The sequence below is a fragment of the Falco biarmicus genome, chromosome 8, assembly GCF_023638135.1.
Source record: "Falco biarmicus isolate bFalBia1 chromosome 8, bFalBia1.pri, whole genome shotgun sequence".
NCBI classification, from domain to species: domain Eukaryota; kingdom Metazoa; phylum Chordata; class Aves; order Falconiformes; family Falconidae; genus Falco; species Falco biarmicus.
In genome coordinates this window covers 2,120,009-2,146,578 of record NC_079295.1, presented here as the reverse complement: position 1 = coordinate 2,146,578, position 26,570 = coordinate 2,120,009, and the positions used below count along the sequence as shown (strand labels likewise).

The 26,570-nt window shown below is 47.9% G+C and overlaps 1 protein-coding gene across 4 annotated transcripts in view; it reads left to right on the top strand.

Moving 5' to 3' along the window:
- The window catches only part of PLCL1 (phospholipase C like 1 (inactive)), a 228,960-nt gene extending 203,096 nt beyond the window's left edge, over positions 1-25,864 (top strand). For 3 of the 4 annotated variants that reach the window (XM_056349480.1, XM_056349482.1, XM_056349483.1), the window contains exon 6: positions 817-2,554. In XM_056349480.1, coding sequence (XP_056205455.1) covers positions 817-999 — 183 coding nt within the window. In that variant the 3' untranslated portion in view covers positions 1,000-2,554. Of the gene's footprint in view, positions 1-816; positions 2,555-19,727 lie in introns of those variants that run through there. The other variant, XM_056349481.1, reaches the window with a different exon arrangement.
- Positions 25,865-26,570: the final 706 nt, after the last annotated feature.

Here is a 26,570-nt window from a genome sequence, read left to right as displayed (position 1 = left end):
ACAGCACTCGAGATATCAATATTGCATAAATATCCATCTTGGCATTTCTGAACACCAGCTCCATAATACAAATTTCCTGTAACACGTTTCTCCTGGTAGTGACAAATGGGGCTGACCCCCTGTTAGTCACGACACCTTTACGTGCTTTGAGAAGCTGCGGAAGCAGGCCTTTGCTCAGGAACTCTCTCATCCCCATTCATCTGCTCAAAGGTCCCAAAGGAATGGTTCAGCTGTTGTTTCATGAAGACATGCAGCTCGGCCCGCCCGCGCTGAAGGAGAGCCCGAGGCCGGGTAGCAAACCCGAGTGCAAGGAGGGCTGGGTAGCGGGGGTCTGGCAGCTCACCGGGGACACGCAGCCGTCACCGTGTGGGATCTGACGCCAGGGCGCGAGGACAGAGCAGTGGCACGGGGAGAGGGGTACCACGTGCCATCACTGCCCTGTCCCTGGCAGATCCTTGCTGCTGGCTGTGGGGGAGGGGACGCCTTCCCCCTGCGGGCTCCGTAAAGCCAGGCCCGAATCACCTCCCGGGGGGGACCCAAAGTGGGGGCAGGTGGGTGCCTGGCCTGCTCACCCTGCCCGCTGTGCTGGCTGCTGCCTTCCTCACCGGGCTGGGTGCCAGGCTGCCGGAGGGGCTTCAGCCCCTGCCCCGGGGGCTGGCGTCCGTGGGGGGCAGAGGGGATTTGAGGCAGGACCTGAGAGCTGTCCCACAGCGCTGAACAGTGTGGCAGAGGCACGAGAGCAGCATTGCCGCTCTTGTCCCGAGCGATGTGTGCGACCCCTGACTCTCTCCTGCATGTGTGTCTGTACATCCTCAGGGCCAAGGAGATCTCCTGAAGAACGCCAAGAACGAAGCCCTGGAGAACATGAAGCAGATCCAACTGGCGTGCCTGTCATGCGGACTGAGCAAAACTGGAAGCGGACATGCAGACGCCAAGTCAAAACGGTGTCTGGAGGCGATACAGGAGAAGGATACCGGAGATGAGAACGGGAGGCTGTGAGGGGAGGCAGAGCTGTCGCATTTGTCACAGATTTCAATAACTCTAAACTATTTTTTTAAAGCATTTAAAAATTCACACAGGAATGCCCTCTACAGGGTGTTGATAGTATTAAAATCCTCACAATGTCAGTATTTTAATGCAGTTAATTTATCTAAGTTAAACTCTGGTAGTGAAATTTCTAATGAAGCCAAGCTGTCTGTACGCAAGTGCGTGTGTGCGCACACATGCAAATCCCGTAGATGCCCTTTCATGCATTACATTAGCCGTTTGCTAATTTATTCCTTTGTCATCTTTGAGTAGGCCTGTTCATTCTGAAGATCAGAACAAATAGAGTACTTGTATCAGTTTTGTGCTTTATTTTGCTTTCCAGCTTTTATCATTTAACTTATAGGTTGCATTACTGTTACACTGTTTAAACAAAACACAACAATAAATGCCACCAACAGCTGTTTCTGCGAGGGCAAAACCAGTGGTTCACGCAGACCCTGAACGTGATTCTTAACAAACAATTCAAACCACGTAAACGAGATATTTAATGGTCAGCGTTGCTGGATAGATCATGATTAGATCCGAGGTGTGTATTTCACTGAATTTTAGCAAACCGCTCTTCAGGGTACACCCATATAGCACGTACTAACAGGAAAACTGGCTCATTTATTTCATTCCAGTAAATCATTGCCCCCTTGTAGATCCACAGGACAGCAGCAGCCTTTGCTGGTAGGCATTAACCCGTCTAGTGACCAGCATAGCTAGTCAGCCCCGTAGTTACGAGGAGAGCTGTGAATATCCTTCGTGAACCCCGAAGGTGAGCTTCAGGCTGCTCTGGATTGCTCAGTGGTGCATTATTGGGAGGCAGGTGTTACGGATTTCACAAGCTGTGAGCTCTAGCGCGAGAGGTGTGAGAGGCCAAACTGCCTTGCCGCCTTCTGCCTGCGTGTTGAAGTCAGTAGGATGAGGCAAGCAGGATCTGACCTTGACGTCGCTGTGGTTAAGAATCATGCTCTGCTAGAAATTTGAAGCAAGGCAGTGGAACTGCTGCACATGTAGGGTAGAGACACAGCTTGGGGGAAAACCAGGGTGCCAGCATTTTTGTGCAGCAGTTACAAATACCCTGACATGTGTCGTATGTTCAGGGCAGTTCTGAGAATTGGATGCCTCTTCATGCCGCTGTAGGAAGGAGACGGAGAATGTCACAAAGCAACGCATCCTCGTCCCTCCCAGTGTCCAGCTCATGTATGCTCACAACATTTCAATCGTTTAAGTACTGTGCTTGAGTGTAGTATTTGTGTTACCTTTAACAGGACTAAGTGTTTTATGGTTATAAAAAAGACTATATTTATTTAAAGCATTGCTTTTATTTTGAAAAGCTACTTTTTAAATTAATTTGATTAACAAATATGCTAATTTTCTGAACTTAACAAAAGGTAATTGCTGAAAGTTTGACCATTGGAGAATCTTATATAGCTATTGTGTTAAGTTATTTTTGACTTCTTAATAACACTATTATGTTCATGTTGCACATTACTGAGAGAGTAAAGCTATGAAACAACTTTGACCCATGTTTTTAAAGTGATTTAACACAGAAGGTAACCGGTGAGACCTGGGTACAGGTGGGTTAGAGTGGGTAAGTTGCTTGAGAGAAGGTTCTGCTCGGTAAGAAGTGTATTATTGTAAAGGTTATGACTCAGGTGCTTTAAATACTATTTCCATAAAACTTGCCATACTGGTTAAGATCCAGCCCTCAGTCCTTAATCTCTCCATTAGATTACGAGTGTGTATTCAGCTAAGGTCTGGAGAGGGGTGGGTTTGGGGTTTCAGGCAAGGCATGAAGCCCAGATCAATCGTCTAATGTGCATGTTCACCTTTTGCCCTCCTGGGTTACCTTCCTGGTTGCATCACGGCTTGTGTTTATAGGAAAAACAGCACTTGGCCTTCAGTATGTACAGTCAGGGAGGATGGAAGCGGTTCAGCTAGCAGCACCGGTTGTGAAGGACCAGCCTTCAGAAAGCACCTTTCTTGGAAGGGGGAGGTACTTCAGGAAGGGTGAATGCTTTATCTCTTGCTTCATTTAAACTAGAAACAGCTTGATTTTCTCCATTTAAAAGGCTACCCTAATGTCTGTACAGGAACCGCTGGCAAAACACCTTCTAGTCCTCCTTCCTTCCCCGGTGTTGTAAACAAGTGAACATAAAGTTGCATGGCGAAGGGCTCGCTTTCTGTGCTCACATGGAAGGGGGTACCACATAGCTCTCGCGCTGTAGCTATTTGCAGACCCAGAAGATCGTGGCCGGACAGAAATCCCACAGCATGCACGCACACACCTTTCATGCCATGTTTACCTGGGCCAGGGTCGTGCTGCGTGGCTTTCTGTGCCAAAATACAGGGAGCAGAAAACCTCGGGCACTCCGGATTGCCTGGAGCAGCCAGGGCCACTCCTGGCACTGGTGCCCCGCGGCTGAAGGAGCAGCTCCACCTTCCCTCGGGCACGGGGAGGGCTGGCAGCAAAAGCTCGTCTCACCTTCCTCCATGCCCCTTTGAAGTCACTGGGAGTGGAAGCGCATGTTAAAGCGGCAATTGGTGTGATAAAAACTTAGCCTTGAAGGAGAACACATGGAAAAAACTTACGTAGCATCAACAGCAGCAACACAGGGGGGGCTGACGGCCCGGCCTTCGGGGAAGTGTCCCATGGTGTGCCTGGCTTCTTGCAGCGGCACAGGAACCTTCTGTGGGCCCCGTGCTGGTACGATTTGCCTGATGTTGCACCTGAATGGGTGGATATTATCTGTATCGCTTCTGGGGAAGTGATGTCTGGAAAGTGTCACGGGTATTTGCAGTTGTTTACAGTGTGTTTTAACAACTGGAAATCAGAGAAGCTCTTGGGGACTGGCGTGTGGTGGTGGCTGCCAGGAGTACAGGAGTGAATCTGCCTGGGTTCTCATTCCAGCTCTGCCAGTGTCCTGCATCTTCACAGCATTCATTGTCCCTGTATCGCTCTCTTATCTATAGATAAGACTGATGATGATAAGTGATTGTCCCCCTGTACTCGGCACTGGTGAGGCTGCACCTCAAATCCTGGGTTCAGTTTCGGGCCCCTCACTGCAAGAGGGATGTTGAGAGGCTGGAACGTGTCCAGAGACGGGCAGCCAAGCCACTGGGGGGGCTGGAGCACAAATCCTGTGAGGAGCGCCTGAGGGAGCTGGGGGGTTCAGCCTGGAGAGGAGGAAGCTCAGGGGGGACCTTCTCGCTCTCTACAGCTGCCTGACGGGGGCTGCGGGGGGGGGGTGGGTGTGTGTCGGTCTCTTCTCCCAGGTAACAAGCGACAGGACAAGAGGAAAGAGCTTCAGGTTGCACCAGGGGAGGTTTAGGTTGGATGTTAGGGAAAATTTCTTCACTGAGACAGTTGTCCAGCACTGGAACAGGCTGCCCAGGGACGTGGAGTCACCATCCTTAGAGGTATTTAAAAAACACATAAATGCGGTGCTTGGGGACATGGCCGAGTGGTGGGCTGGGCAGCGCTGGTTGATGGTTAGACTTATGATCTCCAAGGTCTTTTCCAACCTAAGTGATTATACGATTTTGTTTTACTTCCCATGGCCAGATTAGGTTACGCGTTTTGGAAACCCCTCTGAGCGTGCTGGTGCTCTGGGAGAACACCCAGGCACGGTGTTTGGGCTGTCCAGTAACACCAGTGCCTGCCGAGCCCTGCCGCCAGTGAGTGCAGGTGAGCCAGTGTGTGCAAGGAGCGCTGAGCCGCGACCTGCTGCCCTCTCCTGAGGGCACCGGTGCCTCCAGTGCCCAGGGGTCCCTTGGCCACCTGCTTGTGTGTCTGGCCCCTACCAAGCTGCACCTTCAGCCAAGTGTGGCAGAGGGGCAGCCACCGCAGAGGTGTCGAGTTCCTGCACGTTTCCCAAGCAAGGACAGGGCAGGTGGCTCAGAGAGACCCCAGCAGCGGCTGCCCTGGGGCAGGAGGCTGCAGCGTGACCCCTAGCTGTGTGTGGGGCTCTGGGGCCAGGGAGAAAGCTGGATGCAGAGGTTTCACTTGAATTTTGCTTCTTATGTACATGAAGGAATCCAGTCGTGAGGCATGGGGAGAAGCTGAATTAGTCCGGCTGTTCACAGACCTGGTTAATCTTAAATCAGCAGGAATAGTTTTTACCAAATTTCATGTGCTGGTACGACTGGCAGGAGCGACCCCTTCCCCCTCCCTTTCCTGAGCCCAGCACGAGTTCAAGCACTATGCTGTTCTGCTGCTTTCTGTATAATTTTTCATGCCTTTTATTCCCCATTTTTAAAGGGATAATGCAGCTTCCCAGTGCAAACAAGGTGAGAGTTTTCCATGTTCCTCCTCCTGAGATTCACCTCCCAAAGTACATTGTTATCAGCTAATGGCATGCACAAGAAACAGCTTTCCTGTATAACAATCCATCTCCCCTGTCTGTTCAGACTAAAACATCAGGTCGTAGCCTCCTTGGCCTCTGTCCCCCTGCTATAGCAATAGCAGCCTCACACAGGGGAAGCTTCAGGAAAGAAGGTGAGGGGGTCACAGGAGCAATCTCTTCTTGCTGCCACCGCTTGCTGTGGGGCTGGGTGTGGTGGCCCCCGGATCATGTTGCAGGAGCAGTAGATGACGATGTACGTGTTCAATAAATCTGAGCTTTTCTTGTAAAGTGCGGTGCTTAGCAGGAGGAAGGTGACTGTGAAGGCTGAAAGCGTCTGGGCGCAGTGAACGTGTGCTTGGGAACAGAGCGACCACCAGCACCCGAATGCCCTCCCTTGGCAGCCCCTCTCACCTCCCTGGGCAGGCGTGAAAATCCAAAGGTTCCCATAATATGGTACCTGTAAAATTGTCTACAAATTGCCACGCCGCACCCGAGGTGGCATGTCTCCCCGGGCACTGGTGAGGACGGCCAGGGAGCGTTTCCCGGTCTGAAGCATGACTGCTGTTCGAGACTCTTCAGGCATGGTCCTTTCGGGTTGCCTGTGCACAGACTCGGGCTGAGCAGTCTTGCATTCACTTTCCACAGCAGGTGCCTAAAAATATGTTTCCTTTTTAAGGTAATGTTGAGGAATATGTGAGTTCAGTAATCAAAATGTGAACGACCGGGCCAGAAGTGTGATGCAAGTGCCGTCCCACCAGCTGTTTGTCTGCAACAGAGTACTGTGTGAACATGTCCCTGATCAAGTGGGTCATGTTTTAAATGCGGATTTTCTGCTCTGATTGTTTGAAACAGTTTATGAATAAATTGCTTTTGCAGAAAATACTCATGGAGTAATTTCAAGAAAAAGCGCAGAAATCAACATCTCAGCAGACAGCGCATGAGCAGAATGCAGTGTTACATTTGACAGCTGTTTGCTGTCCACAGTCCACACCACCCTGCTCTGGAAACTGGAAGAAAAATGAATGATTCCAAAGGCAAGTTTGAGTTATTGGTGGTGTTAGAAGTATTTTTCCTGTTTAACTGCACAGCAGGGACTCATTAATTTATTAAGATATGAGTATTGTAGGGTTGGGAAGCAAAAGTGATACTTGAGGCCAAAAGTAAATCAGCATGGAGCAGAGGTGGCCTTTCAACATGTCACATGTGGGGAGGGATACTGGGTTGGGGGGGGGGCCTGTGTGAGTGAGTGCTGCCCAAGAGCCCCCAGCAGAAGCCGTCAGCCTCCCTGCAGTGGCAGTGAAGGGCTGTTTGGGCAGGGAGCGCTTGGTGACCGGTGGGGTTGGTTTCCACCAGCAGAAGTTTGCACAGACCTCCATGAGAGCTGGGGGCACGGTGGCGATTGGCCTTATCCTTGACCCATGATTAGTGTGGTAACGGGGTGGCTGTGGGAGAAACCCTCAGTGGATGGGAGAGTCTATGGCCGTGGCCCCGCGACCCAGCAGCATTCCCACCAGCAGAGTCCTCCTGGAGCTGGGCAGGTTCACGGTGGTGGGGGCTGCAGTGCTGATGGCGCGGGGTGAGCAGCTCGTCGCTGTGGCCAGGTGGGTAGGAGCACTGTTCAGCCTGGTTTCTGGCTGCAGGTGTCAATCAGTTTAAGTGACATCTCATTAAATTACCTCATTTGACTTTGGCATGCAAAATCACAAAATTGCTTTGCTTCAGTGATATATGTGCCACCAAGAGCATCGTAGATATCGCTGCTTGCTGTAATGTATCAGGTTGTGGGTCTTTTTAAGACAAAACCGATAGACTTTTTTGACCCAAAAGTATTAGTCCTCAAAGTCAACCTGACTGAATGCCTATAGTTCATCCTCAGTCTCTGAGGTATATTTAATCAAGAGTTTAGAATACGGGAAGAGATTGAATATGGCAGATGAAGCATTAATTTCGGATGGCAGCTGAAAATGCAGCTAAATAAGACGCTAGGTATACAAGATGGAGATGAGATTAGAAGTATGCAAAGACCAGTATTAATCTGACTTGTCTGGAAACACATATGGGGAGAACAGAGGAATACAGATAAATTACTTGTATGCTTCCTCAGATAGGGTCTGGTGGACCAGCTGCACATAATACAATTAGAAAGGAGATACAAATTATGATTCAGACAGCAGGAGCTGCTATGATTATTTGTGATGCTGATGGATGGAAAAGAGTACTGGCAGCAAAGCACGGCAGGGGTTTTGCAGCTTTGCAATTGCAGCATGTGTGCCATGTGCAGGGGAGAGGGCGAGTGGTGCTGCGGCTCCCTCCTGTGCAAAGCAAATAGACCAAAGTATTGGTTGCTGCTGGGGTCTCCCAAAATGAAAAATTAAGAAATAGACTGTGCCAGAGAGGCTGAAACAAAGTACTGAAGAACGTACTGATACTGGCAAGTCCATTGCTTGCTGGTGATGTACTGTCCTTCCTACCTTTGCCTTTGGGATTCAGGGGCCGCAGCTCAGCCCTGCTTTGCTGGTTTGCAGCAGCCTTCCTGCGCAAGGTGTTCCCGAAGCCAGGGCAGCACGGCTACGGCTGAGCTGCGTCACCGGCTCCCCCTCGGCACCAGCAGACATCTGATTCACTCCTTTCCTTTGTGTTCCTCCGTTGTCTCTAGGTTTTACGCAGTCCGAGCAGTAAGAAGGAAATAATTTGTGCAGGACTGGTGGGCACCTGGCCCAAGGCCACAGGGAGCCGTCTCTGGGATGTGTGGGGCTGCCCCTGGCCGGCGGCAGCTGCTGTGGGGCTGCTCACTCAGAGACCACCTGGCAGTGCCGGTTTTAGGAGGCTCAGACCAACTGCAGCATGAGTGGGCTCGGCTCCCACCAGAGCCAAACTGTAACTTCGCGTGCTAATGCTGTGACTACATTTCACCAGGATCTTGTCTGTAAGTAGCTGGGCGCCCACACAGACTGGTCCATTAATTTCTGCTGAGGCCTGTCCCAGCCTCAGGACTGCCATTAGACTGTGCTTTGGAAACAGAATTATTCTGAGGTATTTGATGCGCTGGCAAAGAAAACAGTTTATAGAGGTATACGGCAATGGGCAGCGGATGAGGTGGTTGGATAGCCCCTTGTCAGATCAGCCAAAACGTTTTGGAAGTGAGTGAGCGCAGAGCTGAAGAGCTGTCATCTGAGTAAACCCAAAACACCAGCTCCATGAGATTGGCTCAGGTTTGCAAACTGTGTTTGAGGTTGGCTAGGACTTGCTGCAAGGCAAGCGGGAGCTGATCCCATGTTTCTGCTGTGCTGTTTAGGGTCTGAGTGGAGGCAGGATGTGTGCGAGTAACCGCCTGCAATCCAGCAGGCTGGGGGGATCAGCAAACCCAGGTGTACCTGTGGGTCAGGAGTCGTGAAAACTTCCAGCGTTGCCGTGGCCTGCTCCTCTCTGGTGTTTCAGTCCTGTGCCATATCAACCATTTTGCAAAGGAAAGCTTTTCCCTGGGTGGAGGCTGTCTGCAGAGCTCAGCCCCTGGGGCAGCCTGGCAGGGCTGACTGGGGAGAGCCCTCCGGGAGCAGCCTTTGCGTCTCGCCGGCACTGCTCCGTCTGCCAGCCAGCGTGCTGGGACGGAGGTGTTACCTCGAGCTATTTGTCGGTGAGCAAGACACGGCTGTTGGCACAGCTGACCTCTTTGCTGAGATACAGAAAACCACACATGGACTTGCGCCTAGATTGTTTGTCTTTTGATACTTGCATTGCTCGTCATGGCCTGCTTGGCCCCTGCCACTGGGCGCTTTAAACACATTGCGACTTTTTATTTCGGCAATGTTCTCCTATCATGGGATGTGTTAGAAGACCTACAATGAGTACTGAGAATTAATGCCATTGAACGATACTACGAAGCACTTCTGCTTGTGCTGGGGTGTGTCAGTTGATAGAATACAATTATTTTTTTTAATTGATTCTAACTTGATATTTCCTAGCAAGGTGATTGCAATAAACCTGTATCTGTGATTCAGTTAGAATTGTCTCTCCCAGGTCTTGAGGAGAGATGTTATGTGAAAACTGACACTGTGGTCTGACGTACTCTCTTTGTGCATAGAGGCTGTTGCCAGGGGATTATTTTTTTTTTTGTTACTGCTTAAAGGTCATAATTAACATCAAATGAACATGAATGTCCACAGGAAAAATGTTTCTACCAGGCATCAAATTAAGGACAGCTGAAAGTCTCTGAGGTAGAGTCAGACGACGACAGCATTAATGAAGATAGAATGGCACCAGTTTTGATTTTTCCAATTATTTATATGAATGGGATGTGAAAACTGACTAAATACTATTTAGTAATGATGTACATGGGAAACATCCCTAGGCCTGGTGAGGAATTTTTATTGGATAGCCTTGCGTGCTGGGGCCTATGGATCCCAGCTATCCAGCAAGAAAAAACAGCCTATGTGCCCCTGGTACCCAAAGAAGCAGGAAGCTGTAAGACCTGGCTTTTCCTAGAAGTTACGCAGGACGCAGAAGGTACGCTGAGCCATATCCTGGAAAGGCTCGGTGCTGCAAGAGGCTTGGTGATCCCTGCGCAGTACCCTCCCGCCCCTGGGAGCTCCCCAAGCCAGGGCCAAGGGGCTCCTGCTGAGAGAAGCCGCACAATTGCAGCATCTCAGCCCAACGGGGAGACTGGGGTGGGCTCCTGGGGTCAGCGGTGGCGGTCACTGCCTGTGGCAGCAGCCCTGTGCATGGGGCTGCCAGCCATCCTGTGCCAGGGAGGTTTTCCTGGGCAGCTAAACCTTACTATCAGTGCTGAATCAGGTATTTTTGGGTCGTGGTTTGTCCCACCTGTTTTAACTGTATCCTTTAGGAGAGGATCAGGTTTATCCTAACAGTGCCTCCTTCATGCCATACCTTAAAAGTATTTGTAGTAGAAACCCTTGGAGAGAAACAAAGCCCTTATCTGCATAAAATACAGCTCGTCACAAGGTGCGCACTTGTACAAGGCCAAGTGATATATCTCTTCAGTCATTTCATACTTTGGCCAAGAGAGCCCAATAAAGATGGTGGTGGGGTTGTGGGGATCCAGGTTACCCTGTAAAGGCATCGGGGCAGATGCTGCTGTTGTTCACTAAGAGCGGTTTTGTGGTACTAAACGGTTTGAACCCTCACATCTGCAAAACAAGGAGAAAGGGTGGCTCTCAGCTCCACGGACTGTGTGCTCGCTGCCTTGTGCATTGTGGCCTGAGGTGGACTGTGGCCCTGCCGTGGGGTGGGCAGCCGAGAGTTCCCTGTAGCAAATGCCAGACACCGCAGTCCCGAGCAGAGCGGCATTTCTGGCAGGAGCAAAGCCACAGGGAGGAAACGGAGACCTATCAGGAAGGTAATGTGCCACATCTTCTTTTGTATGGTACTAACATTGCAACCTGGCCTGATGGGAACATGAAGATAATCTTCAGGAGACTGAAGCAGGCCCAAGGACAGTGTCATGAAGTTTGGAAGGTCAGCATCAGGGATCCTAGGGTGTGTCTGCTGCTCCCACATAAACGGTTTCAGCCCCCTCAGTGAGGCAAATGAACCTTTTCCCTGGGACTGGCTGTGCTTTTATAGCACATCGTGAATCCTCTGTTTCCTCCTGCACTGAAAACAGTTGCACCTTCTCCTGGGAAAGCCAAATTGATTGCAGGGAGTTCAAAGAACAAAAGTGGAGCAGGTGGCTTTCTAGGTTGTATACTTGGCAAGAGCTACTTCTCTGAGCAATGTGCCTGCCTGCAAGAGAGAGACACGGAGAGCACTGTGTCATTCCCTGGGATGGGAGCAGCAGTGGCTGGAGAGTGAAGGCTCTGCAGAGCAAAGCTGAAAGGATGAATCTGTTTAACTGCACATCCCATTAAAACGGGCAGCTGGACAGAAAATTGCCTCTAACGGCATCCAGGGTGGCTGAGACGTCAGGCAGGGATTTAGTACTGTTGCCTGTGTGGTTGTGTCTGCCAGAGAGACTCGGTGCGAAGCACAGCTGCGCTTCTGCCTCCTGCCGTGGCAGAGGGTCAGCCCTTGTGCGTGGGCGAGCGGGCAAGTGGGGCCTGACGCGTGCCCTGCTCGGCACTGCGGGATGGGGCACAGGCGCGGGAGGGCTGCAAGGACACAGGGTGGCAGGGAGGAAGGCGTGCAGCCTCTGGTCTCATGCTGTATTTTAGCAAGTGAGTGTCTTCCTCTTGGAGAAGGCACCTCATTCCTGTGAGGTCCCTGCCAAGTGGTTGGTTTGTGCCAGGTGGCAGGGAAACAGGTGAAGAAATCACCATTTTTTTGTGACACCTATTCAAGGAATGGAGAGGTTTGTCCTCTTTTCCTGGAAGGGCTCCCATGAGTCTTCCGGACTCCCATGGCTGGGACTGTCATTATTTTAATGCTATTGCGCTATGCAGTATTTCTGCTTCCTGCATCCGTCTGCCAAGGTGGCGTGCCCTCACTGGATGCGTGAGGGACGTGGAGACAGAAAGCGCAGGGGATCGGCTAATGGGGACCCAAGGTCTGTGGCAGAGCAGGAGCCAAACTTCTCCCCGGGAATGCAATGCAGACCTTGCCTTCCCCACGCAGCCCACAGCTCCCTGTCCTCCATGAACCTCTAAGTCCAAGGAAAACTTTTAACTGGGAGGTTAAGCTTTTCTTTTGAGGCAGATGAGAGAGATATGCTGAGGGATAAAGGTAATTAATGGCATTGGTCTGCCTTTAGGTTGTTTTGTAAGTGATTGCACAGATATTTTTGAAAGCAGAGTTTAAGCAGGCATAAGATTAGCAAAGATTAGTAAGGATTTCTGCCTGGTAGCCTGAATCTCGTGTCTTTTAGTCAGTAATCCTCCTTTCAGGTCAATGAATCTTCTTGTAAAAAGAAAAAAAATATATAGGTTATACAAGAGAGTTCAGGGCTTTCACTTGTCATGTGAAAGGGTTTCCAGCACCTGAACTGCTTCCAGCATTTAAAGGAGCCTATGCTGTCCCCTTAGAGGAAGCCACAAAGACATCTTCTCTTGTTCTGTGCTGATGCTGGTATGAACAGTTGCCCAAAATACTTCAGTTACAGAATTTTACTGGTCCCTTCATATTATGGTATCTGAACTCACCATTTAGGACAAGAGATCATGGGTACTTTTTTTTTCCCCGGAGATTGTTCTACCTGGAAACCCTGATCTGAATAACATGAGCACAGGCTACAATTCAGCAAAATCTATGGCGGCCGAGCAATCCCCTTTGCTTCAGTGAAACTACCCATGTATCACCCTGACGGTGAGAGTTTTGTACTGAAAGGGAGCACAGAAAATCCCAGGTTTCCTGCAACCGAAACCCCAGGGTTTCCATCTCCCACTACAGGCAGGACATCCATACGAAGGGTTCTGCATCGGCAGCAGTGCACTGCGAGCTGGGCTACACCAGCTGCATTCGCACCCTGACACAGGTTGAGAGGTCTCTGTGCTGCGTGCCCAGCTGCAAGATACACAGCACAGTCCTTGCTGTGAGGCTGCATCTCACCATCTCTGCTGGTTTTGTTTATCCACCTTCTTCCAGCTCATGGTTTGCAATGGTTTTTGAGCAAACACACCTTTTTTGGCCATGTTGGTGCAGGCTTGTCCTCAGCTGTTTGTTTTGGCCTCCCCGAGGAGCCTCATGCTTGTTATTGCTGCTGTGCCACAGTCCTCTACCGTATCTCTGGCTTTCTGCTGGTGAAAGGTTCCCACTGAGCTGTGTACTCCTGGTGGGGCCCAGGACATCAGCAAATGCTGAGGGAAGTCATCACGGGAAGGTTTCCAATGAGCATGTCAGGTCTCTTCAGAGGGCTTCTCCATCCCTGCTTGTGCTTTGGCTTGGAGAGCCAAAGGCACTTTAAGTCTCTTCTGTATCACCATTAACTACAGGCACTGCACTGCACCTTGTCATGGGGTTAAAAATCCTTTAAAATGCTGTATGAAGTGGAAAACAAAGGCTTTTCTGTAACAACTTCAGGTGCTGCAGCAGGACAACTGAATTGTTTAGAAGATAATTGCCTCGAAGCCTTTTGCTTTGCTGGTCTGTCCTTTTCATGCAAGTTTGTGCTAAAAGTGCTCCTTTGGGCTGCACGGCATGAGAAGAGGATAGAGAGGCTGCGCCTGCCCTGGCAGGCAGGGCCAGCGTGCCTGAGAAGATAAGGAGGCTTTTCGCTAATGCCTTGGGCACCCCTAAGTGTGTGTGGGGGGAAGACCAATTACAAGCTGCCACAGCTGAGGCTGTCTCCATGTGATACACGTGTGAGAGGTCCCGTGTGTGAGCCTGTGGGGACAGTGCAGAGCAGCCTTCGTCATCGTGTCCCCCTTCCCAGGGAGAGGAGGAGAGCTAAAGCCTGGTGCTGTGTAGACACTTGCTTTGTGGAAAAGAGGTTTGTTTCAGTGTACATAAAGTGATCCCCAGCTGACCTGGCCGAGGCAAGAGTGTCCTTTCCACAGAGCACACGCATCATTTTATCCCACAGGCATTTACTGGGGCCATTTCTCTCTTCATCCTACAGGCTTGATCAATTCTCCTGCTTCCAAGAGCTGAGGTAATGCTGCAGGTTCTCCTGTCCTGCAGCAGCCGTGAGGCAAAGCTTTCGTTTAAACCTCAAGGAGACGTTTGTGTTGATGTGTCAGATGTCACGTTTGTGAAGGGTTACAGTGCGAGCGCAAGCAAATGCTGTGACTCAGCTGGTACGTTGTAACTTGGTTGTCCGTCTGTACCCCAAGAAAAAAACCCGAGTTCATTCTCCCAGTGATTGAATGGTGTTAAACATATGTGGACAGTTAAAATGGCCTGGATTTGAAAGTTAATTAAGATCTACCTAATTAAGGCTAAAGTAGTTATGAATGTGAGTATCCCCAACAGTGTTTGATGCAGTTCAAAAGACTTGCCTTAAATTCATACCTTTAACTAATGGAGCCTAAACTTCTTGTTTGACAAGCACTGAACTGAAGAACTACCTGTGGATACGGGGCAGCTCCCAGCGGGTTGATTCATGGCTGCTGCTCAGTGATCAAAAACTGGCAGCAAGGTGAGAGAACAGGGCAGGTAACCAAAAGGCTCTGAAGTAAAGGAACCGCAGTCTGTGAGGCCATGCTTTGTCATTATAATCCCTCGTGCTCTGTATGAGCCATATGGCGGTAGTCCCTTTCACAGCTCATCCCTGGGGCACAGGTGATGCCAATCTCCCACTTGTAAATTGGCTGGTGCATTGATAAATTGGATGGCAATGTGAGCTGCAGCAGATTACTGCACAGTTACTCCTCAGCAGTCCATGTGGTACCGTGCTTTCATTGCTCTTGTCTTGCCAAAAGGAAGAGAGGAGCTCAGAGGTACTGCCTGGTGGTTGAGGTTCTCTCAGCGTTCACCACCTTCCCTACTCCCGTCCCCTGGAGGAGCTGAGGACACCCTGCCCAAACCTGGCCCTCATCGAAGGGCAGCATCTCTCCCTCGCAAAAAGGCAGCTACTGAGGAGGTTGTAGCAGCAAGGACATAGCTTGGGGATCTGAGCCAGCCCATGGTCGTGTTGAGGGATGTGACTACCTTGGTCCCTCCGTCTCCTTGGCGCCAAGGCGAGGGCAATATCTCCCATACCTATGTCAGATGAACCTGGCTGCTTCCCATTGCCACTGGGGAAAAGCTTTTCGTGCCTTTGCCTTGGAGAGAAGTTGGGGGTAGTGTAGATGCACTTCAGCCTGGGAAGCCTCACTCTAGGTTTTGTGAGGAAGCGTGTCATTCAGCCTGGTGTTTCTAGGTTTCATGTGATGCTCAGCCTGGAGTAAGTCTCTGACCTGCTGCTGAGCTGGCAGCCTGTCCTCTGCTTGCATGAGCAGCTGAGAGATTTTCTGTGCTAAGTGAATGTCCTCCCAGCCTGGAAGGGGCTGTGCTGTTAATTCCTCTGCTTGGCAAGGCTTCTGCACTCGTGTTTTCTTCTGAGTCCCAGAGGTCAGTGGTGCAAACCACTTTCTATTATCTATGTAAAGGGAAGTCCCTAGGAATCATCTTCCACCCTTCCTCTGAAATCATTCGGGCATATGAATGACTGCTGACTAACTGAGGGGAGATGAGTAGGGACAGAAGTCTCCTGGAGGCCTGGAGAAGCACACTACACTTCCACTTGGCAGGGGGGAATAACTTCTTGTGCTGTGGCTGTGTGGAAAGAAAGGAGTGAGTTTTTCACCTTGACTTCCAGATTGGACAGAATGGATGAGGGAAAGCTGAACAAATGTGGCTACTTTGAGTCAAAGCTGCTTTTTCGTTGTACCCTGATGCAAACACGAAACAAGTTGTACAGCTTTGGCATGATCCTTGGCCTGCTGTTTTTCAATATTTGTTTTGCATTGTTTCAGATGGATTTCAGTGGATATAATATATTCACCACCCATCTGGCATCTTCATCTGAGCTTAATATTCATCTGTGGCTTGAGTAAAATGAATATTTCAGACCTTAAATTATGTATGCACTGCAGTACTGCTGGCATTTCGGGCTTAAAGACCTTTGCGCAGTTATTTGAGTCTCACACATTTTTTGGTGTCTCCTAGAAAATGACAGAAGTTTCACTGCCCTGCCTGAGAGAGGTGCCTGGCTGCAGCGGACTGTGTGCTGCAGGGTGCAGACGGGGAGGGTGGCGGAGCTGCCCCCATGTTGGCAGCTCAAGAGCCTCCTCCTTGGATGCCAGTCATGAGCCCTTTGCTTTTCCCCTTCAGCAGCAGTGGGCTGTGCTGCTCCTCTCCCACCTCTGTTTTTTCCCTTTGTTGTGGGTTTCTCCCTGCTAAGTGTTTTCTTGGCCATACTTTCTGGGTTTTATTCTCCCCTCTGCCTTTCCTCCCTTCTTCCCTTCTCCCCTGGCGAGCATGGTGCAGCTCCCTGGCAGTTGCCATAGAGATAACAGAGCCTTATCTCTACCTCTGCTTTTCTCTCCCTGTGTGAAAGGCCTCCCTCTGTAGTTTGGCTGGCTGAGCCAGCTGCATCATCCCAAATGCACCAGCCTACTTTGCTCCCCGCCGTATGAGCAGGCTGTCCAACTGCGTACTCCCGTCCTGGGACGGATGGCTGAGCCATTATGTTGTGCTTCAGGCTCCCAGTAAGTCCCACTGATCTGTGCACAGCAGTGGAGGATACTGAATCTCGAAGTAGCCCCATGGCACGACGGGATGCGATGATCCAGCTGGCCCTTCCCAGATCTCTGCCCCTAAATCTCAATCCACCTTCCACCTTCAAGCTGCCAGGGACCCTGGTCCTCCTTGGGTACAATGGCCAGAGCAGTGAGAATGCCAGTGCCTATGAACAGTGCCGCAAACCCCTGCTCACCTGGGTGGGATGTGTAGGAGAGAGGCAGGTGGACAAAGAAGAGGTAAGGGACGTCACCACAGCCAGTCCTTTCATTTCCTTCCCTCTGTGCCCTGGCCGTGACTTTAGATTGCTGCGATCCGTAGCTGACTCAGTAGCAGTACTGAGAGATTCAGTGCCGATGACTGGCTGGGAGATGCGGTAACTAGTTTTTCTGCCCATCTAATCTCACACCCCAGGGGGAAGAGGTCATGTGGAAACTTAGCAAAGTGCTGAGAGTTAGTGTCCTCTGCTGACCTCATGAATATGATTATCTGAAAGGATGACTTTTACTTGGCAGCTTTGTACATGCTGTTCCAGAGTTATTATCCTGTACGTTGATTCAAAATGATCAATATGCCTTCAAGAAACTTGTCCTAAATCCTTCTGACAAATTATTAATAGAAGTCATTTGAGCAGTTGGACTATTCAGAAAACTTAGAATTTTTACTGTTCAAAGGCTTGGCTGCTGGGAATGCAGTATGCAAAATATTAATTTTGCTTTACGCTTTCCTAAGAAGAATTTCTGACAAAAGAGAAGCTTCGTTCTTTTGAAGTGCAGTAGAAATAGCAACACATCCACTCCAAACTGAGAGACTACATTTGATGAGATGAAGACAGAGGTACTTGAGGAACCTGTATTTTCCTCCCATGTTTGCAGACATTTAGAGGAAAAGTTGTGTCTTTCTATGGCAAAAATGAACAGAACAGCAGAGAACTTTAAAAAGTACAGAGAAGGGAGTGTATCTGAACAGTTTCTTAAACACTGCAAGATAAAACCTGTCCTGCTTCCACCTAAACTGGAATACAGGGAGGAGATTATGAACTAAGTGATACCCCTAATGTGCCGTACCAGTAAACTGTTGGATGTTACAGAAAATACTACCTTTGTCACCTTCATTAGGGCACAAGGGATTTGACTAGAGGTAGAATCACAGACAGATGATTCTATTTTCCCTGCTGAGTCTCAGATGGAAGAGATGCTTTGACAGGGTAAATCAGGTGCAGGACAAAGACCTGGTCACAGCTGGCTTCAGTGGACTTATTTTAATGGGAAAACTCAGAGCTGAGAGCAAACTCTGCTGATGATGGAGAGTTGTGTATTGCAATAAAGGAACTGCAGGGGTTTTATTTTCAATAGTTCTGAGGTTTCGTGCTCCCTACTGACACCACTACTAAAATGTTAAAAGATGTGAAGGGATGGAGAACAGCCCACTTGGAGCATTTGCTTTCCTACTGAGCGTCCACTAGCAGGCAATCTTACCAATCAGTCAGAACCCAAAGAAAATTTTGCTGCAATTTTGTAAAACCTGCCTCTGTCATTCAGAAGAGGAAGAATTGCCTGTAGCAAGGGCACTGGCTTGGCCCTCTGAAGCCTAAAGCTGAGTTTGAGACATCCTGTTTTGGGAAAGTGCCTAATCCTTCTTTACCTCTTTACAGTGTGACTGATACAGCGAGGCTAGGCTGTTCGGGTCCAAAACAGTTCCTGGCAGTGGCAATACTGTATGTTCGATGTCCAGCCACCACAGGATCCTGATCTTGTTTGGAGCCTTTTTGCTCCGACTGAAGGATAGCTATAAAAATTGAAATGCAGGATGTGGAAGGTACAAAACTAGTTCATATAAAAACGGCTTCTGTCATCAGATTACTCTTCAGTACATCGGATTGTGGGCCAAGGTCATTCAGCCGTGTGCCAATGACACTACCTCTGAATTTCAGGCTCTTACTGCTTTGGAAGATTGCAGCCTGTCTTGTGGCTGATGGATGAGTTTTAGGCCTCAAAACTCTCCCAGCAGCACTTCTGAGCCATTGGGATTATAACTATGAAATACTAAAAAAAACGTTACTACTTTCTCCCCATGATGACTCGAGAAAATAGATCAAACAGATAACAGCTTTGAGATAACCCAGGTGTGGATCTGTTTCCCCCAGAACTGGAGCCTTGCATGCATTCATCGTCGTAACAGCTGCACGGTGCACATCCCCTCCAGCGCAATCAACCTGGTACCCGGCGGAAGCAGCCAGCGGCTCAAGCAGCCCGTCTGGCACCCGGTGCACCGGCTGCTCTAGCAGCACCAGGGTGGGGAGTGACAGGTTTAATACTGTTACAGCTCTGCTGAACAGTGTTGCTGGAGCTGAAATAAAACTGCAGTGGCTGAAGCCAGCAACTCTGCTGGCTGGGTGAAGGATGTTCCAGCTGTACCGATCACTGCGTAGTTTCTAGAGATATATCTGTGTTTCTTCTCCCAGAGTATTCTGAAATAAGCTGCAGGGCAGCAGCAAGGAGCACAGGCGGCCAGCACAGCCCCAGTCCTAAGGGGAAAACCAGTCTGAACACGTGAAAGTCTGTGTGCATCTGCGTCTGAAGCAGACACTGAATTTTTCACTGCTTTCTTATGCCACTGTGCCAGAGGAGCTGCCTATTCACTTGGCTCACCATAAGCACTAGGCGAGCCGCTGGGGCAGGCTGAGCACCGGCTTCTCGAGGGCTTGTTTTGGGAAACTGGTGGTGACCTTGCCTTTGCAGGTTGCACAGTTATTCATGCCTGCGGTATCTTCATTGCCCCCACCTCATGGTGCTTATGGATATGGCCTGGCACAGCTGTCTGTGGTACCGTTACCCTGGCTGAATGAGTATGCACAGTGTCTGGTTCTGCCAGAAACAGTTCAGAAAGCAAACAAGATGAGTATGTCTCATATTAACACATCATCAGTAACCAAGTATACAAAGGAAGATTATGGTGGCCTCGATGGAAATCATCTGAGTGAAGCCAAAGGTGCTTCTGAATTTCCATTTCTTCTTGTAAAGATATTATTTGCGAAAAAAAGTTGCATTTTAAGCATAAATTCTGCCTTGCTTTAGGGTTGGAGGATCCTGGGGTTTTTTTTGCTTGTTTGTTTCTTCTTGCATTGATTTCCTGGCTATTCCTGCTTGAAAGCTTTACTGGACGACTGAATCCTTTTGTCTTGCCTGCCAAATAAAGCAGATCATCACAAACAAACATTTAATGTATCATGTTTTGCAGGCAAACTGGAACAGAACTTGGATGCTTCGCTTCCTCTGAACTTGCTGCCAGATCCCATCGGCCATCATGTTCAAGCTATATGGCAAAAGCCTGCTTTGCAGAAATTCCACAGGAGCCTCACTGAAATATCTTTAATAAAAGATTGGGCCATACTCTGAGCAGTAACGTAAGTTGTGCTGCCTTCGTGCACAAAGATGTGGTGGTTCTGTCTCGTGGAGGATCCCACAAAGTTCAAAGGGATTATCTGGTGAGTAGAAAGGTTTGTGTGACCGGGTGTGCAAGGCTCAGCACTGATGTTAAATGCACCCTTTGTACACGATGTTTTATGCCCCAAGATGTATTCAAATGCAGATTGTAACAATAATCTGTCTTCTGCAACAAAAAAAAGGGACAAGAATTTGGATCAAAGGTATTTTTTGGACATAATTACTTACAATATTCCTCCTGACTCACTGAGTCAGAAACAAGGTTTTTCTGAGCACTCTGTGCCCCTGGCAGCTGGTTGTCCATCACATGAGTACAGACTGTAGTGCTGTTTCAGAATCTCTGCTCAGTGCTTGTTTCCCAGAAGACTGGGGCAAGGTGTTGGTGACCTTGAGGTATGACCTAGCCCCAAAAGCTGAGGTCTTTGGGTTGTCACAGTTTCTAAAGGGATATTGGAATGAGGTGCCTAAAAATGAACCTGTTTCAACTACAATGATCTGTAAAGTCTTCACGTTTGTCATTAGGCATTGTCCTGCTGTCAGTTGGGTCACTGCGATGTCTAAGCCTGCTCTCTCAGGCAGGTTTGCTCACTGCCTTTCCAGAGTAAAGAGGTCTTGCCCAGGTGTCTAGACCTGTCTGGAGGCCTAAGTGTATTTGACCTCATCCAGGTTTGCTTTTGTCTGTGGCTGGGCAGAGATGTGACCTGGGCAGCCCCATCTGCTAGTAAGTATTCTCAGCTCAGCTCTTGCTAAATGGGGTGTGCCTTCACAGCCGCAGCAGAGCTGGGCTACTAGCCATTGGTGTGGGCAGAAATCAGGCAGGCTCTAAGGCTTGGTGAGCTCAAATATGCTCTTGAGATTGCTTTTCATCCCAGAGCATACATACAAGGCATCACTCCACATTTGCAAAGGACATATACCTGCCTCCCCACTCAGTGCAGGGCTGAGGAGTTTGAGTTTTTAGGCCACTGGAATTTGAGTATGAGGCTGGTTCTTCAGAGGCAACATCTTTTCTTAGCTCTATCTCAAAGATTTGTGCAAATTCTCTAGATAAAATTTTGTGAGGCAAGTCTAACCACAACTCAGTAGAGGTCATGAAAGGGAGTGGGTAGGAAAGAAACCTGCTCCCCTCTGAACAGTCTATTTTAATCACATGTTGTGAAATAATGGGGCTTTAAATATGCCAGCCAAGTATTCTTAGAAGAATAGAACTATCTGCATGTTTTAACTTCAATAAGACTGGGGGTTTTTTCACCATTCTATAGGGAATCAAGCTGCTGCTTCATGAGGTGGATCTGTGGCAGTGTGTGTTTGTGCCCCAGATTCTCATTAGAGGGGGAGGAGTTGTGTAAGTGGCAGGAGGAGATCAAAATTCCCACTGTGCTGGGCTCACTCAGTAAAAATGGTGTCAGAGGAATGGACATGCCAAAGTAGGCTTAAATAAATAGAGCAGAGTCAATGGACCTGAATGACATATGGAAGGGTTACAGGAAGACAACAGTAATTTTAGTTGTGATTTAAGAGTTTAAAGGGGCAAGGGCAGATCAGGGGTAAAAACAATTTTCATCTGTATGTTACGAACAGCCGATTATTTTCATTGAAAGGTTTTTTCTTTTACTTCTGTTTTTCAATCCAGTCTTAGCTGTCTTGTGTGAAATCTGGCAGTCTGCGTAGGATCAGAGCTTGTTCCCACTGTAACCAGTGTAAAGGCTTCCATGGGCTTGTCAGCTTTCCAGGGTCTAGTCAACTTTGCAAATTTTTTATCAAGCAGATACACTTTTACAACAACTGATTCTAAATTATTGAAATTATTTCTTGGAAAAGATAAAATTTGTTAAGAAAAGAAACCCCCCTAAAATTTCCTAACAGATAGCACTCTGATGACCACTAGGGTCCTATTCCAAGCATAAAGGGAAGAACAATGTGGCATTTGGTTTCCTGAGTGCTAAGAAACTAGCTAAGAACAAAAAATACTGTCCCTGTTTGGTTTGAAATGGAGCCATGCACAGGCTGTTGCTCCTGCATAATCTTTGTAGTCCTGCAGTGTTTTCCCACCATGCTTGCAGCCTTTGTACAGGCAGTGTGTGTGTGTGCATGTGTGTGCGTGTGTATCTATTTGGAACTTCCCACAGGGGTTCACACTGCTCACCTTCCCTGCACTCCTGATGTAAATACAGGTGGGCTGTAGGTCCTTTCTAAGAAAACAGGTTTGGTTTCACCAGGCACTTGAAAGAGTTCTGTTATGTCTGGAAAACAAGAGAGGAAAACTATAGTCTCACCTTCTGTTATTTTTTCATGTATGATAGCTTATATATGTGCACTCTAGTTTCTTGCTTTCTCAGAACTTGATGTAACAGTTACATTTTCATTGCTCAGATCCTCCACTCTTCCTCTTTTCTTTAAGCCTAAAAAAAGCTAGCTGTAAAGCAGCTGTATAGTGCTTTCACAGTGTTAGGGCACACCCAGAGAGGAGGTCTGATGGGCAAATGTAGCTGGTAAAAAGCCAGACTAACTTGAAGGAATTCCAAGTTAAACAGAGACTCTTCAACAAATTCCCATTGGGCTCTGAACTGGTTAGAGCAGGACGTGTGAAGGGCAAAATCATGTCTCAGCACTCAACAGGAGCAGAAGGTCTATAAAACCTGGAAAGTAGTTGCCATTTCTTGCTCTTTCCTTCCCATTTCTGGTCTGAAAATCAAGGCCCCAGTCTCCTGAGGAACAGAAAGATCACTGGAAATTCTCCTGGTGCACCTCAGTGGTGGTACTTTACTACACACTGATTCCAATTTTTTAATGTCCCCTGCAAAAACTAGAAAATGTTCACCTTCATTAAATATAAAATTTTTCAGAGAGACAGAAAGAGATACCAAAGAATGAGAGGAGGTGGGAAAGAGAATGTTGCTCACTTTTCCATTTGGGATTGGGATAGCTGAGTCTCACTGAGCTCTTCTGAGTCCTGCTTCTCTGCTTGGTAATGAAAAACAGGGCTGGAAACGATGGCTTGGCGATAGCAGCACTGCAGCTGGGAACTGCTCATTGCAAACAGCTTGTGCCAATATGGCGCTGCGGAAAAACCCTTCAGTACCTTTCAAGCATTCCTTATTTTCCTTCCCTCTTCTCCGCTTGCTCTTGCAGTCTGCTGCTGGGAGGCCTTGTGTGTCCTGCTTTGTGTTTGGCCTCCTACTCCTGGTCCTTGGCTCTTCTTTCAGCTTATTCCAAACAACCTTTCATGCCAATCTAATAAACACTAGACATCTAATTTTAGAGAAGGAATGATCCCAGATGCTTTTCTGATTTGTTCTGTAATACATTTTTCTTGAACAGAAGTTTTTTTCTTAATCTTCCAGAAGTGATATAGCACTTGGAAAAGCAGCCATGTCTGGGCCTCCCTTACCTGCTGTTTCTCATTTCCGTGAAGTGAATTATAAGTAAAATCACATGACAAGGTCTTTAATCACAATCTAAAGGTTAATACCAAGGGTTTATGCTCTGCACTTCCCTTAAAGCTTAGCAGAAATACTTGATTCCTATGCATGATACAATTGCTGTTCTATGCCAGCTATTGCCCGGTTATTACTGGCTTCATAATAAAGAATCACATGGTTGGAGATAAAGCTGAGCTGCGACATGGCAATGCATCTCTATGGAAGGGGAAGCCTTGATAGAAAGCCCTGTTTAATGATGTAAATATTCTCAAAATTTGCTTTAGGAGGCATTCTTGCTTTCTTTTTATCAGCCTGAGATAAACGTCTCCACACCTTATAAGGAGTTTGCCCAGGAACTAGTTCTCAGTGCAGTAAATATTTGCATGCTCCCAAGTAAAAGTGAGCTGGCGTTTGGCTGAGGCAGGGACAGACCTGTGTGGTGTGCGGGGCTGCAGGTGTGACAGCGGGATGGTTCGGCTCTGCAAGCCTTTCAGTTCAGCTGGGCAAGAGAGCCCTGTTGGCCAGCGGGCACCGGTGTGGCCCACCTGTGGCTACCTGTGCTGTGTGACAAACAGCTCAGGGAGTCACCAGCTGGGCCAAGGTGGTGAAGCCCACTTTATTATGATATGACAATGTCAGTCTGTGACCAGCTGGACACACTGAACTCCTGGTAGTGAATGTAAGTGTAAACACCCTGCACAACTGGCCAATGACTCTATTATGTCTTTCGTGGAGATTTTTTTACCAGAAAACTGAAGACTATTCGCTTTGCCTTCCTCAAGGGAATTTGTTGCTGTGCATCTTTGATCTGCTCATTTGGAAATGTGATGTTCAAGATCAGTTGTCTCTAGGTAAGTCCGTATATGTGACTTCTGTAAGTATTTTCTATGCATATTTTAAAATCAGGAAGCAGGAAGAACATCTTTTTCTCCTCACACCCACTGCCCAACAACAGATTGAGAAAGACAGATGTACACACACACACTTACAGTCCGTTCCATACAGTGTTTCATCTCTGTCTCTCTAATATCAACAGTGCAAGGTTTTCTGTGACACAGAACAACTGTTTAATTACTAAAACTGTATTACTTCTGTATTTTTTAGCTCTGCCCACCCCATTGTAGATTAAAAAATTAAAGCCCCTGGCACAGGTCCCTCCTGGGCCTGGCCTGCTGTATCATAATAAGTTTGGCTGCTAAACGTGGTGGAAGAGCAGGGAAGAGTGTTGTAGCTCAGATAAGCCTGACAATGATTAGACAAGCAGTGCTGACCAGTATTACCCATCACACTATCTAATACTTCTTGGCTTTGCCTGCAGGACGTGAGGGAGATGTCCAGGATAGCTCTGAGGAGAGCAGCTCAAGCATTAGAAGCTGTAGCTGGGGGCTGATCACACCAAGTGACTGCCCTTGTTTGGGCACCTTAGCTAGTGCACTGGGAGCTAGTATGATCCGCTCTCCGTAGCATTGCCCTGTTTCTGTAGGCACACGTTTTTTTCTGCTTGCCCATTTGTCTCCATCCACCTGTTGTCTCTTACTTACACTGAAATTGCAAGCACTTTCAAGCAGGAATGGTCTTTAGTTCTGCTTATGCCTCACTAAACATAAAGGGATCCTAGACCCAAGGATGCCACTGCAATAGCCATAAATGTTCTTACTGGAAGTCACAGTTAAACAAAAGGTTTTAAATGTGTTTGTTGTGGTGTGATTGTCTGGCTTTGCTTCTAGATTCTGTATGAGCATAAGTCCTAACCTGCTACCGTGTTGTTTGAAAACAGACACCAGAGACCCTCTTGTTGCAGACTCCAAGAAAGTGCATTGCTCACTGTCTTGAAATGTGAAGCCATGATGGGAAAGTACAATGCAAGAGTTGTTTTGGTATTTTGCATGCTTCTGGTGATGAATACTTGGGGGTCTGCCTTACTTAATTGGGCTAAAGTGGAGTTCATCCCCATCAAGACTCCACAAGCCTTGCTGATAGTTTGTTGTTCCCTTTATTATTCCCTCTGAATAGCAAGATGCAGTAGTGACATAACACTGAAGTTTTAACTCCCTTGTACAGCAGTTTTTACTCCCCATCAGCAAAAAGTTTTAGAGCCACCACCAAGCAGAACATACCACTTTCATGTTCAGTGAAGGCAAAAGATTTCAGCAGCTGTGAAAAGCACACCCAGTCGGTATTTCATACGCAATATGAAATAGAGATAACTGTTATGATAGCCAATGCAATAGTGATAATGTAGATGAATGGGTTACAATCAACAGAAATGTATTCATAAATTGCTTTTTTGATGGTTATGCACATGCAACATATGTTGAATGCCAGTAACTGCTGAACGTCTAACTTCTACTTGTGCCCAAGATAACAAGACCTTTTGTAACGACTAACTCCCAGCAGCGTGGAGAGTGCAATTTGAAGCTTGCCAGATCATGGGCTATATGTGTTGTTCAATCTTGTCAGACAGAAGTGTGAGGCTAAGATCTGACAAGAGTGATGATACCAAGCTAAATATTCCAACTGGGGGGGGGGGGGGGGGGGGGGCGGGGCGGGGGGGGGGGCGCAGGGCGGGGGGGACACACATCATGATTTTATAGCTATTTTATAGCTGTGTGGGATCTAATTGTATTTTTTTTGTCTCCTACCTGAACTCACACACGTAAGGATTACATTTTTGTTGTTGACTCCATCTTCTCAGCTGAACTTACAGCATCTGTGCAGAGTCCTTACAGCTTGATTCAAAATCAGCACAAAGTGATAAAATATTTTTTGAAAACTTTTTCTTTATTTTAATGCCTGTGGTGTCTTTTCACAGAGAATTTGCAATGATTTAGTAGCATCCTTATAACTAGCATGATCTAGTTAGCTTTGTAAAGAGATGTAATAAAAAGACAAAATTGCATAGTCTTGGGAAAAAGAAAACAGGGGCTTTCAAGTACACAGGAAGGCTGAGAAAATTCTGTTTCTTCCCCGTTATATCAGCTGGTTTAATGAGAGGTGTAACTTCTCCAAAACCTGTCTTGACTATAATCACCGCAACCTTACAGAACAAGACACATGTTCCAGAAGGATGTCTTGGAACATCCCTTCTTGCATTTCTTTCCAGAACTAGAATTTCCTGTTCCTTTGTTTATATGCAGTATCCCTGGGAATGAAAAAGCCTGACCTTCATTTACAAAATAGTCATTGATGAAGTGTCTGAGCAACAGTTAAAAAAA